The sequence below is a fragment of the Petromyzon marinus genome, chromosome 13 (assembly GCF_048934315.1).
Source record: "Petromyzon marinus isolate PM22_M1 ecotype Great Lakes invasive population chromosome 13, UKy_Petmar_22M1.pri1.0, whole genome shotgun sequence".
Taxonomy (NCBI): Eukaryota; Metazoa; Chordata; class Hyperoartia; order Petromyzontiformes; family Petromyzontidae; genus Petromyzon; species Petromyzon marinus.
In genome coordinates this window covers 2,329,018-2,341,937 of record NC_133679.1, presented here as the reverse complement: position 1 = coordinate 2,341,937, position 12,920 = coordinate 2,329,018, and the positions used below count along the sequence as shown (strand labels likewise).

Sequence of the window (12,920 nt, the reverse complement as noted above, 5' to 3'; positions counted from 1 at the left end):
TACAACGTATGAATGTTGAGATTCCCCACCCCCCACTGCAACATTCTGAAAAAATATTAATCGTCATGCATGCTTACATTACATAGCTGTATGCGTGGAAATGTATATACTTCGACTATTTTATAGTAATCAAACCTCGTTGCTGCAGAATGTACAGTTGTAGGTGTATTCGATAAAGTGATAATGCTCGGCCTTTATTACCTCCTGATATTTTCGCTGTCCACCATTGTATTTATTTTGTTTTACTAACCTTAACCCTTTTAACCATTTACCTTTTCGCAGCAACTTATAATCCAAGTGCACTTTTCCGAGTTGCGCTGCATGTCGAGCGCTTCAACTCCTGAAGACGGCCGCGGCAGCGCGTGGCAAAAGCTTAAGAAACGCTGAATAAAGCAACCCCCAAAAAGGAAACTGAATCCACACTTGAACTTTAACCTTTTGGTCAACCACCACTCTATGATGCGCCACATGGCAATGACAGGCCTGCTACCCACAAAACGAGGCGATACGCAGGGACTGTGGGTGGCTCTTTGGCTCAATTGAGGCTGGACAGCAGACAGAAGACGAAACAAGTCTCAAGGGGACCTTATAAGTTGGGGTAGGTAGCGATTGCACCGTGCCGTTTCCTCAGGTGCCAAATCCACATTTTTTAAAAACCGAGAACAACATTCTCATTTTGCTAACATTATAGAATTCTAGAATGCATTTGACAGTAGTGTCAGAAATCTCTTATCATAATGAGATTCGGTTTGATCATGCAACTCCTCAACACACAGCTTTTCAAATTAGTTCATGGGTCGGAGCAAATATTGGTACCACCTAAGGCACCACAACTTTATTTGTACAGATTGTATATGGCTAATAAGAGTGAATTATTTTATAACCTACTCATTTCAAATGGTTATCACACAATCCATTATTAATGGGCAAGACATTTGTATCACTAAAGCTATGACACCTCAAGCGGTACCAAGAAGTGAGATATCTGGTCTGGGCTCACAAAATCATTGGAATAAGTTCAACTCCCGATTGGAATTTGTACAATAGAGCTCTCCACTGCGGTGACTGCCCGTATTGTGTGCCTGCAGCCTGGTGCATCTCACTGCAAAGCCTGTCCTTAGGTATTCTTTACAACAGAAACGTGTTCCCTGCCGCAAATTAAAAAAAACGGGTTTGCACCTGAATTTTATGAGGCCTTCATTGAAGGCACATGGGGACAAATGCTGGAAACTTAAGGCCTAATTTTTTTTTTTTACAACTTACACTGCGAGTCACAGTGCTGCATTCTGTTCCTGTGTCTGAGACGTCGCGTTTTCAACCGAAAATTCTCAAGTTTCACTCCTTGGAAGCGGAATCCACTTCAGCTCTCCCGTGTCCCGCGACTCATCCTCATTCAGCTGTATTATTTATCATGCAATGTGCATTCTCTGCCTCTGCTAAACGGGAGATGTGAAGACCTGGAATGGATTTTGGTTCCGGAGCATCGCAGAGATGAGCACGACTGCTTTTAAATCACTTCACAAATAAGGCTGCAATGAACGCAAAATAAGCCTTTAAAAGTGGAGACAGACAATTAATATTCAGAAAAGGATAAATGGTAAACGAAAAAAATGTTAATTACAAAAGCTGCTGCACTTCATTAGTCAAGAGTGTTCAATGCAGAACAAGCAGCCAATGGCGAATGACAAAAACGACCAGTCACTCCATTACCAGATCATCTGTAATTAGTGTGAAAAATTGGACAACCCAGCAGAATTCACTTTGCTAATTAAAATGAGGTTCAATTAAATTTTGCCAAGACACACGTATGCACACGTGCACGTGGAGCACACATGTATATAAGCACATATGTACCAGTGTGTACTCGTGTGCAGCACATTTATCCCCTACAATCTGTATCGAGTAGACAGGGGACGTCCAAACGGGACGGTTGTATGCAATGGTGTATGTGCGTGCGTGCGCGCGCGCGAGTTTCAACACCCCGAGCATCCTACAGTAAACCCCAAAGCCTCGCGAGTCAGATGGGGGGCAGACGAGGGTACGAGCGAGTGCGAGTGTGCGTGCGTGGGGCGGGCGGGCGAGGCGAGGCGGCACGTGGTGTATTCAACCCAGCAGCTTGCTGGCGACCAGCGAGGGCTTGCGCTGCGGTAGATCCTGCGGCGTGGGGATGTGGTCTCCCGTTACGGGCTCCTTCTCGGGCCCGGCGTCGCACGCGGGCTCGCTGTTTGTGGCCGCCGCCGCCGCAGCCGCCACCGCTTTATTCTTCTGGTTCGCCTTGTACATGTTGTAGTCGCCGGAGTCGAAGTACTTTTGTTGCTGCGGGGGGAGGGGGAAAAACACAAAGCGGGAGAGGGCTCATCGATGGCGAGTCGCGTGGCATTGTCGTGCCGAGCAAGCGCGGCTTAACCACGCCCCCTCTCTCGATGTCACGCGTTGCAAAATTAAGTTGGCCACGAATTTGGGAAGCTTGTGGGAAAATATCCCTCGTGGTTGAACCACGACGGCTCTCCTACTAATGTTGATGTCAAGTTGAGAAGGATTGAGATCATAAGTTTGTGAACCATCCATTGCATGTACTTTTTATCAACATTACAAGGTTTTTCAAATAATTGTAAATATATTTTTAGTGGTGAATTAATAATAATGGTGGCGATAAGGCGGTTACGTACTGATTTATCAATTGCAATAGATAATTATGCTCATTATCTACGCGTAGGATTGGGCACGCAAGAATAACTTATTTATTATTTGTATGCACTCTCTTGTATGTCATTTGTTCAGGTGAACCCTGCAGCCACTAGACGTTCTACATTTGTCAATATAAAAAAATGAAATGTGACCATGCCTCGTGCCACAATGGGAGAAAATCGCTCTATTCCCAGTGGCGATGGTGGCAGCAGCTGTTATTGATGCTGGTCATGAATGTGATAAACAATGCCACAAGGCGGCTTTCGGCATTGTTTATCATCAGAAAGGTCAGATTTCTAAATGGGATACGACCTCACCACTGCATCACAGGCAGCACAATCAAGACAGAAGGAGCTACTGTCACCCGTACACGACAGATTTGGGGAAGTGAGAGGCCAGCAACAGTTTAGCCTCTAACACAAATCTGCGTGGGACAACGGGGTAGGTGGAGAGGAGAGTTTGGGGCCCTTTACTGTCACGTTAAAAAAGTGTTAAATAAATACATTGTTTATTTCCATGCTAAGGTTTTTTTTTAATATATGCATAAAAAACAGTACTACTCAATTAAGATTCTGTAGACAAATTTGTGGGACATCACAAGAAGGTGCTTTACACAATAAGGATGCAGATTGGCAATATTGATGCGGAAAAATGTAATTGCTTTACAGGTAAAAATAACTCCATGTTTGGAATTAATATTAACAACATATTAATCCACGCAATTACAAACATTGCATCACAGTCACTACATTTACAATGAATGCAAAATTACAAAAGACAAGACTATAGAAAAACGTCAATGAGCCACACTAATATGGGGGAGTCACGGTTTGGCTCGCTGGAAAGCCTGACGAGCCGCAATTTCAATAAAAATGTGTGCAAAATATTCTTAAAATCTTTGCTGCCTGGTGCGCGGGCAGGTAAGTGCACGGTCATGACGTCGGTGCACATCTGCGCGATGACGTCATCCTTGTCCCATAGTGTTGAGCCGGATCGTTCATAGTAAACTTTGCTAATCGGAGTTGCAGGGGAAGGACAACAAACTAAACACAAAAGGCAGTTCCAAAGAACAGAGTTTTCAATCTAGATTTAAGAGTGCATAGTTCCAGTGGCTTGCTAATATCGGACGGAAGAGCATTCCAGACGGCCGCGTACTCAACAGTATAAGTACACATATTAGGGTGTGCATTCCAGGTCCGCATTCGTGTACAGACCAAGCAATATAAAATCCTTATGGTGTGTGTGTGTGTACTGTGCCGTATAGCACTGTCGATGTGTCCGTCGGTCCGAAGTGCATTGCAACCATGTGCCAAACCACTCTCCCTGCCATCCACCACTAAATAACATTCTTAATTACATCGTTTTATTTTTGTACAATTTTATTTGCTATGTCCTTTTCATTCAGAATGTTAAACAAAATTGTTATCAACCGGCAGTAGTACAGCTAAATGTGAAATCCAGCTGTCTGGGTTCTCACCGGACATGTAATATAGCACTGTGGGAGGCAGTCCCATGGTGGTCTGTGCACTGCCCCACAAACCCAATTAGCTGGGTTCAATTCCTGGCCACGGCTAACATCAGTGGACGAGTGATATTAGAACCAGCTCTTTGGGCTCCCGTAGGTGGAGAGAAGAGTCTATGAAGTCTATGTGGTGGATGTTTGTCTCTGCGTGCGTGTTTGTGGGGAGTGGTAGAGTAGCGGTGAGCACGCTGCGTTCCGAACCTGGCGACCTGGGTTCGATTCCTGCTCATTCCCAACACCAGGGACAATTATCTGAAGTGGTCCTGGGCCTCCCCTAGGTCGGACCCAGCCAAAAATGAGTACCTGGGGCGATGTAAAAAACATCGCCATTAGGGGGACAAAGGCGGCCGGGCGTGGTGTTGGCTACCCACCCCCTCGTGTGCCACAAGGCTGGCCTTCATATGTGCTCGCTTAAAGCACTTGCCCCAGTCTGTTAAAGCTATATGGGCGATCTTTGTCTTCATCTTTGTTTTGTGCGCACTTGTGTGCATACGCAGAGGTAGAGTAGGGGACGTACCCCTTTGTGTAGACGCTTCATGAGGAAGGCGGATCCCCCAGTCTTCGGTCCCAGCTGGGGGTACTTGGCTCTCAGCTTGGCCTCTTCAATCTGTTCCAGCGGTACTCGCTGCAGCGCACACATGCACACACAAACCCCACACCGTCATTACATAGTCTATTTTAATGCTATCTGTTGTGCGTGGTGGCATGTGAGTCAAGTTTTAAACTAGTAATTAGCAGCAGGCTCAGCCCACTTTATATCAGTTTTAGTGTCACACTATTGTACCCAAAAACTTGAATGACTCGAAATATGTTGGATTTGGACACCCATAAAACCACCTCCATGTACACAATTTAAAAACATCAAGTAGTCCAAAGATTCAGACACTGGTTATGGAGGCAAAACTCGACAACACTAAGTATACACTTAGGCCTACCCACTACCGTGTGGGTCATCATGGTGGTAATTTTACTGTACTCCGTTTTACTTGCAAGTGTGGGTTGGTGAAGGCTGGGAGAACAGATGTGGGAGCATAGAGGGTACAGTGCAATATTTGCCGCACTGCCCCACAGCAGCCTAAGACAACCAACCTGACGTTAATGGTGGTCGTCCATCCAAGCACTATCCAGGCTCCAACCTGCTTAGCTTCTGAGATCTGACAGAATTTGTGCACATCTCGATTGAGTTGCACACTGGCACACTCGCCTATATGTTTTAAACATTGTCAGAGCTTATATCAGTTGACACTTAGGAGTAAGCTAGTGTCACGTTACTTTACTCAAAATCATCTATAAAATGTCTATGGCACACGTGAAATTCTGCTGCGGGTCATCGTGGAAATGCAAGGCGGCGATTTCTAAAATGCATTCTCATACAAAAACTCCATGAACCAGGTCATCAAGATCAATAACACTACCAGGTCTGTTTCCTTATAATTTCTTATATTAGTTTTATCGATTTCTCAAAATGTTTAGATGTTATTTATGCATCGTTTGTCCATTCCCCAAAATATACCCCCCCCCCCAGTGTGCCATCAGCATATTGTCATGGGATGAAGTCTCTCTACTGAACTCTCTCAGGCCTTCTGGCCTTCCTAGCCTCGAATGTATAACCCACTGGCCTGACAAACAACTCAATAATGTGCAATTGTGTAAGAGATTAAACAATTAATGAGAATGCAGTGTGATATTGCACAACATTTAAAGAGTTCAAAGTTATACGGGGTGGGGGGGGGGGGTAGAGATTTTGATATTAAGCCTCAGCTTAAGACCATAGTGATTGACATGATGCAATGGGTTCAGTAACGATGGACTCACGATGCCACGTTGCAAAACCTTGCAACAAAACAGTGGGCAGCGAGTTTTGGGAAGCTACCAACAGCGTCTATTTTGACGTGTGCAATCGGATTAATTGTTAATTGGAACGCGAAGAAAACGAGGTCATTATACACACATATTGTGCACACAAGCAGGCCCGGGTTCTGCTGCTGGGAAGCAGAACCAGCCTGGCAATGAGTGCTTATGAAGTCACTTCCCATTACATTTAAATTACTTATTAATTCATCACCGCATGTTACCTGTGAGGACAACAAACCCCACCTCCCAGACAATGTGTCACTTTCATAAAGCGGAGCCAACAAACTTTATGTGAGCATAATGTCTCAGGGAGTGTTACCCAACACGTGTAGATCACAATTCACATCCATTCAACAAATCTGCACCAGTGTCTGCTTCGTATTAGGGGCTCAACAAGCGTAACACCGCAGGGTCATGAAAACTGTACCCCCCCACCCTAAAGCTGTAGCCCTGTATTATTTGGCATAGTGCCCTGTTTGCATGTTGAGATGAGACACCTTTCATTCCACGGCATGAATATAAACAATGGCATTAAGAGTCACTTGCTGGAATCTCTCCTTACTTAACCTCCTACCACGTGTGTAGTCCTTGATCAATCCGTTGCCTTGATGAAGGCCTCCCAATGATTTTCGGACATGGGAGTTTGTTTGACCATATGTCAATATGCTGACGAGTTATGGTTGGTGAAGGGGGTGCCCAGAACCCACGATAGACATCGCATGCCACTGATGTTAACCGTGGCAGGAAATTGAGCTCAGGACAGTGAGGTGCTTGCTATTCATTTTTAACACTATATCCCAGCCTCCCATAAATGTGTGCATAATAAATAAAGTTGTATTCTTTTTATACTTCACCCAGAAAAGCCTCCCTTCGTCACAACACTCATTTTCAAGAGGGTCCTGCTAAATTTTTGCAGTGGGGAGGCAATGTTGCTGCGTGCAATTCCAATTAAGTAATTTTGCATGTCAATATTTCAGCATTTAAATGCTTGGCCAATAGCAATTACATTGACTTTTCTTTAGCTATAGGAGGAAACCGGAGAGCCTGGAAGAAACCGATGCAGAAGAGCGAGAGAACATACCAAGTCAAGACTAAAAAAGGGGCACCCTTTTGCTGTGAAGCACCGAAGTCATCACTGTGCCACCCTGCCTAGACTAGCTTCCCATTCGATTAACAAATGTTCCCTTCCCCCTGTCAAATCCAGATTATTGCATTTTCCATCGCACATGACTGGTAATCTGTTGCTTATGCAGCCTTAACCTAATAAATGTTTTCGCAATATAAATAGATAACTGGAATTTACGGTATATTTAAAAAATCCTACCATATTTATCCAATACACTTCTACATCTCACATGATACACGAATATGAAATTTGACATCGACATGAAATTGGCAAATATAAAAATGTAGTTAGGTACCTGCACTTTAAATTTACACAATGTACTATGAATTGCATTTATTATATCCCAATGCACTTTGTAAATCAATCGTGTATGTACAGAAACTATTGAATTACATGCATTCCTAACACAGTGGAGCCACGCCTTGTAAATTTGGCCTCTATTCACAGTAACTTAAGGGGTCTCTGTGCTTATCGCCAAACCAGTTTCAACTGTCGATTTTTAGACCACAGGAAATGTTTGTTGGAAGTTCCTGTAATGGAGAGAGGGATGAGGTGTATTGATACATTGCAAAGCAAAAGTGCTCTTGATTACTGAATGGATCACATCTATAATTTCAGCCAAATAGTCATCAATTTTAATTGATGACAACGCAGAAATTTGTTGTTTTCATGACCTTAATAGTAAATCCCTTCACTGCACCATTATCACCACCAATACCATTATTGTTACTATCAGTATCTCATCAAAATCATTACCAGCAATACCACTACCACAATAACCATCACTGTCACGACCACCACAACCCTTGCGATCACCACCACTGCCCCCACCATCTTTACCACCACTATAACCTCCACTTCCACTATCAATACTAAGAGCACTACACCGTTATTACCAATGTCACAAGCTGTCTAGAAGTAATAAATTTAACCAAACATACCCCCCTCCCTATAATGGATATTGCAGTTTCATGGCTTTAACAACTTGCAATTTAGCAACGTCAACACAAAACCTACAGTGGATTTTAAAAAAGTAACATTTTTTCATGACATTATTTATCCATGAAATCAATTACTGAATATAATATCCACCTTCAATAAAGATGGTCGAAAAGGTAGCAAGAAATTTAGTGGAAGATATATTGAATGTTGTGTCTTTGTCCCCAAAGGACATTAATACTGCGGACTAGAGTGCAGGAAAACAACAGGGGGAGGGGGGCACATTTACCGAGTAGGCAATGGATCAACGTTCACGTTATAGCCCTCTCATCAGTACCTCCCCCCCCACCGACTTCTCTGGGACCCTAATGATCCAATCAGTCGTGAGAACGAATTATGCAAGCTCCGACTCTACAAATCCCGGTCTCACCGCCACCGGCAGCTGCGACGTCGTGCAACCCTCCGGGTTTCCATGCCGTTGGGGCCCCCCGCCGCGCTCGGGTGTTCTGCAACTTAACGTTCTGCAACTCGACGTTCTGCAACTTAACGTTCTGCAACTCGACGTTCTGCAACTCGACGTTCTGCAACTCGACGTTCTGCAACTCGACGTTCTGCAACTCGACGTTCCGCAACTCGACGTTCCGCAACTCGACGTTCCGCAACTCGACGTTCTGCAACTCAAAGCCTACAGTCTTGACGGCAGCCAAGCGCAGCTTAATCAGCGAACCGGTTTACCGAGCATTTGTCAAAAAGTGCTTCGTAGCTCATCAGATTGCTCCAGTGTATATAACAAAATCGTATTATTCTGATTACTGAGGTAAGCACGCTTTGGCAATGCAGACACCTGTTTGTTATAGCAGACTGCGTGTTTAGTCAATAATAGGAGACGGATGATTGATTCACCGTTACATGCGAGGTGACAGTGCACCCATCATTGATTGAAAGGAACATGCGACTGGCTGATGACACAAGGGACATCACACCCAACTTGGCATATATTGGCAGTTTACACAGGGCTATCTGATCAGACCAGGATGTTGAAACCTTCAAGAATATGGCCCATGTGGATACTTGCAAGGACTTGAGCCAGACAAGCTGTCAGTGGTAAACACATTATCCTGGTTACAATTGGTATGCTGTCAATGATTCTACATGGTGAAGTGGCTGGATGGCAATTAGTGTCTTGGTTTTGTGTGGTATTCAGGGGAATAATTATACATGGCAAAACAGTCTAACCTCAAATAAAGAATCATGGACAACCTTTGAATGAACTGTAGCAAGCACATAGGAAAGTAGTCTCGTCAAAATGATGGCAATTTCTGGAATATATGATTATACTTTAATGAATAGATGACAAATTGAATGGCTGAGTGATGAAAAGGGGCCCATTAAAAGGTGGAACTGAAGGTCCTCTGGGCCGACACATAAAAGGGGACATGTTACGTCACTGAAATGGTTGTATACAGTTTCTCAAAGACAGGGAAGAGTAACACTAAATAGTCATACGTGAGCAACGCTACTTTAAGAGACAGGCGTGTGATGCAGCCTAGGGTAGGCTGGGATACTGGTGGTCTCTTGGCAGCCAACAGTGGGGGAGGTTCTGCTGACAACGCTACAAAAAAACTGACAATGTGGATGTTACGACCCGTCTGGCTAAGAGAATAGGGGTGACGGGCCTGAATCAGGGGTGGCAGGTGTCACATTTATAGTGCTACACAGCGGGGGTGTAGTTGGGAATTGTGCACAATGCCAGGACGCACTACTCTGGTTATGTCAGTTAACAGCAAAGCTGGGGCAAGCCAGAACCTAACCAACAGGGAGTTTGAGTTGTGTGCTTGTAGCGTATGTATGCAGAACTTTTGCGCCACACTTAGGTAATCGTGCTCATTGGAGGTGCGGTAATGAGAGATTACGTGAATGAAAGCTTGCTAAACAGAATACATTTTCCAAATAAAAACGCGCAATACATCATAACCTACGAGGGGAGTCCAATTATTTCCCGATTGCAAGATGTTTTAATTGGCCAGCAGAGGCGAGAGATAATGGTAAGTGAGATGAGCAGACTCAAAAAATGCCGGATGCACTTTTATATCCAGTTAGTCCTGTCATGAGTATTGTCGACACAAAACACACGTGAGAAGATCCAGTGCTTCACTCCGAATAGATCCTGCAGATGTTGCAAGCTCACACTCACACTGAAAGGTATTTAATCCCACAATCTGTACCCTAAAACTGCGAGTTTAGATTTCCCAGTCCAGGTCTAAACTACAAAAACATCCACATACTCCAACTTTTTTATGCTTTGGCTTTCTCTATGTTTTTAAATTAATTATCTATATATTTGGTATTCGTGCAATTTCTTTGTTTCAGAGTCTGCAGTAGTTTCAAAGATGCTTGTCACGTGTAATTCCAATTGAGGGACTTGTATTTTTTTTGTATTCATCAAATGTGGATTATGATGATGGGACACGATGGCCTACTCATTTTGAAGGGGCTGTTTAACATTCACTGTGAAGCAGACCGTGCGCATTTTATGGTGGCCTGCCGATTCCGAACTGCAAACCTCGGCAACAAGTGGCAAAAGCACTCCCACTTGGCCATGTCACCACCTACACGGCATTAGTGAACGTAGGCCTTAGCAATTCCTTTCTGGAATTAAGATCTTCCTTTTCTTGCCAGTGGCGAGCGAACCCCGTACGAGTTAGTGTTATATTTCTGTGTTACCTACTGCCAGTGTTACTTGAGTGGTGCATGACTTGAATGTGGTTTTCCTCGAATGTGTTTGCTACCCAATGTCTGAAATGTTTTCCTTTATATGCAGCAACCCTCCTTTTTTCCCCACCAAGGTCCTCCACGGGTCATTCTTGTAAAATAGTTTAAGCCTGAATGTTTCTCACTCACGCAAACCTAATCAAATCGAAAGTCAAGCACCACATTGAACCGTACAGGTAACAAAATACACAAAATTCCAAACAGTCTAAGCTTTTAATCCCACACAAGAGTAGGTTCCACATCTTAAGTTCTTGACCACTCAACTCATCTTAGTTGGAATGCTGATACAACAATACCTCCTCGCTCTTCATAAACATTTTTCGCTGATTGTAATTCTACAAAACAAATCAAAACGTCTTGAACTACCCAGGAGTAACATTTCAGGAGTAGGACTACCTCGTCTTGCTAACATTACAAGTATTAGCTACGTCTAACCTGCTGAATAACAGCTATATCACCTGTAGCAGGAGTAATGCATCCCAAATGAGCACTTACTTTACTTAATAAATAAGGAAAATCCAATTCCTGAAGGTGACAAATCTCAATCAGTTTCGCCGATTAAATGATCACCTTTGTAATGAACATCAATTGGGCGTAACCAGATGCAATAAAGCATGTAGAATTACCGAATCTCAAAAGGTCATTCACCTAATTCAATAAAATTCACGGACACGTCACACCGTGGCGATTGAGGCGCTAAAATGGACCATCACAAGGTTAATATGAAGGAAATGTCTCCCACTGAAGCCAATGCGACAACTTTATTCAATAAAGCGCTTTTCTAGGGAGAAAGTGAACCTCAAATTCAATTTTAGCCGATTAGATTAAGGTGGTGGCGGTAAAAATATGGGCCAGTGGCTACGCGGTCGAGCGTACGGCTGGCAATCACAAAGTTGCGACTTAAAATCGACGCTGGGGGTTCACTCGGGCCCCCATCATCCCTCCGGATCGAGAAAACGAATACAGTACCAACATTTTTCATATTCTTAGCTCTTTTCGGTAAAGTCACTTTACCGAAAGAGCTAAGAATATGAATTACTGCAGTCACGAAAGCTTTAAATCAAAATTTAGTACCAGCATTGTGGGGAAATCGACAGTTGTTGTTTTCTATGGGTGGGATTCGCACCCGACCACATCAATGTGGAATTTCCTTCACTGGCTCAGGATACCTAAGGCAGGAGACGAGCAAATCGGTGCGCATTTAAGCAGCGAATCGCTGACTTTTGAGGCGGTAATAATAATGTGGCCTCACCTGCTTCCATAAAGCATGCATTGGCATGTATGAAATGAACACCTCGCAATGTGAGGAGATATGGGGGGCGGGAGGCATTGTAAAAGTTTGATTCTAGAAAGAATGTCTTGTGCCGAGACAAGACGTGGGGGCCTTGCTTGGTGTTATTGATTACTTTGCTAGATGCATGACTTTAAAAACCCAATACAGGCCCGTCACTTCAGCCCCACCTGGTTCTCGTGAGGATGCGTTGACATGCATATCAGGGAGACCGAGCGGGCCCTCCTTATCCGCTTCTATAAATACCGCGTGCGGTGGCGGACATGGGCCCTCGGCCGCGTCATACACATGAGGGACCGCCTGGCCCTGCGGTAGACTCGGGCCTTTACACGAGAGAGTGACATCAGCCATAAGCCGAGTTACAGAGGGTGTTGGGGGGAAGGGGGCATGTGGGAGCCGCGAGCCCCTCGGCCAAGGCCACAAACATGTGGCCTGGTTGCCGCCGCCGCCTGTTACCTGGTTTTCCTTGTCCTTTGGTTGCGCATCGCCCTGCGGATCCGACATCTCGTGCTCACTCGCCACACGGGCCCGGCGTTAGCGGACGAGAGAGAGAGTGAGAGAGACGAGAGGAGGAACCGCCGCTGCTTGGCGGTGGCTCGATACAGCCGCGGTGGTTAAACTTCGCTGTTGTGAGCGAGCTGCAAGCGAAGGGCGGGAAGCTTTTCTCTCTCCCGCTCGCCCTTTCCTCCTCGCTCGCGCCGCCGTCTGTTTACGCGTTCGCCGCCTCT

The 12,920-nt window shown here is 44.7% G+C and overlaps 1 protein-coding gene across 1 annotated transcript; it reads right to left on the bottom strand.

Annotated features, from left to right (window-relative positions):
- Positions 1-1,964: 1,964 nt before the first annotated feature.
- On the bottom strand, positions 1,965-12,916 carry LOC116942205 (cAMP-regulated phosphoprotein 19-like). Its single transcript, XM_032953884.2, has 3 exons — positions 12,649-12,916; positions 4,728-4,835; positions 1,965-2,316 (listed from the first exon to the last, which is right to left on the bottom strand). Exons 1-3 carry the CDS (start codon positions 12,694-12,696, stop codon positions 2,104-2,106), a joined length of 369 nt encoding a protein of 122 aa, XP_032809775.1. The 5' UTR covers positions 12,697-12,916; the 3' UTR covers positions 1,965-2,103.
- Positions 12,917-12,920: the final 4 nt, after the last annotated feature.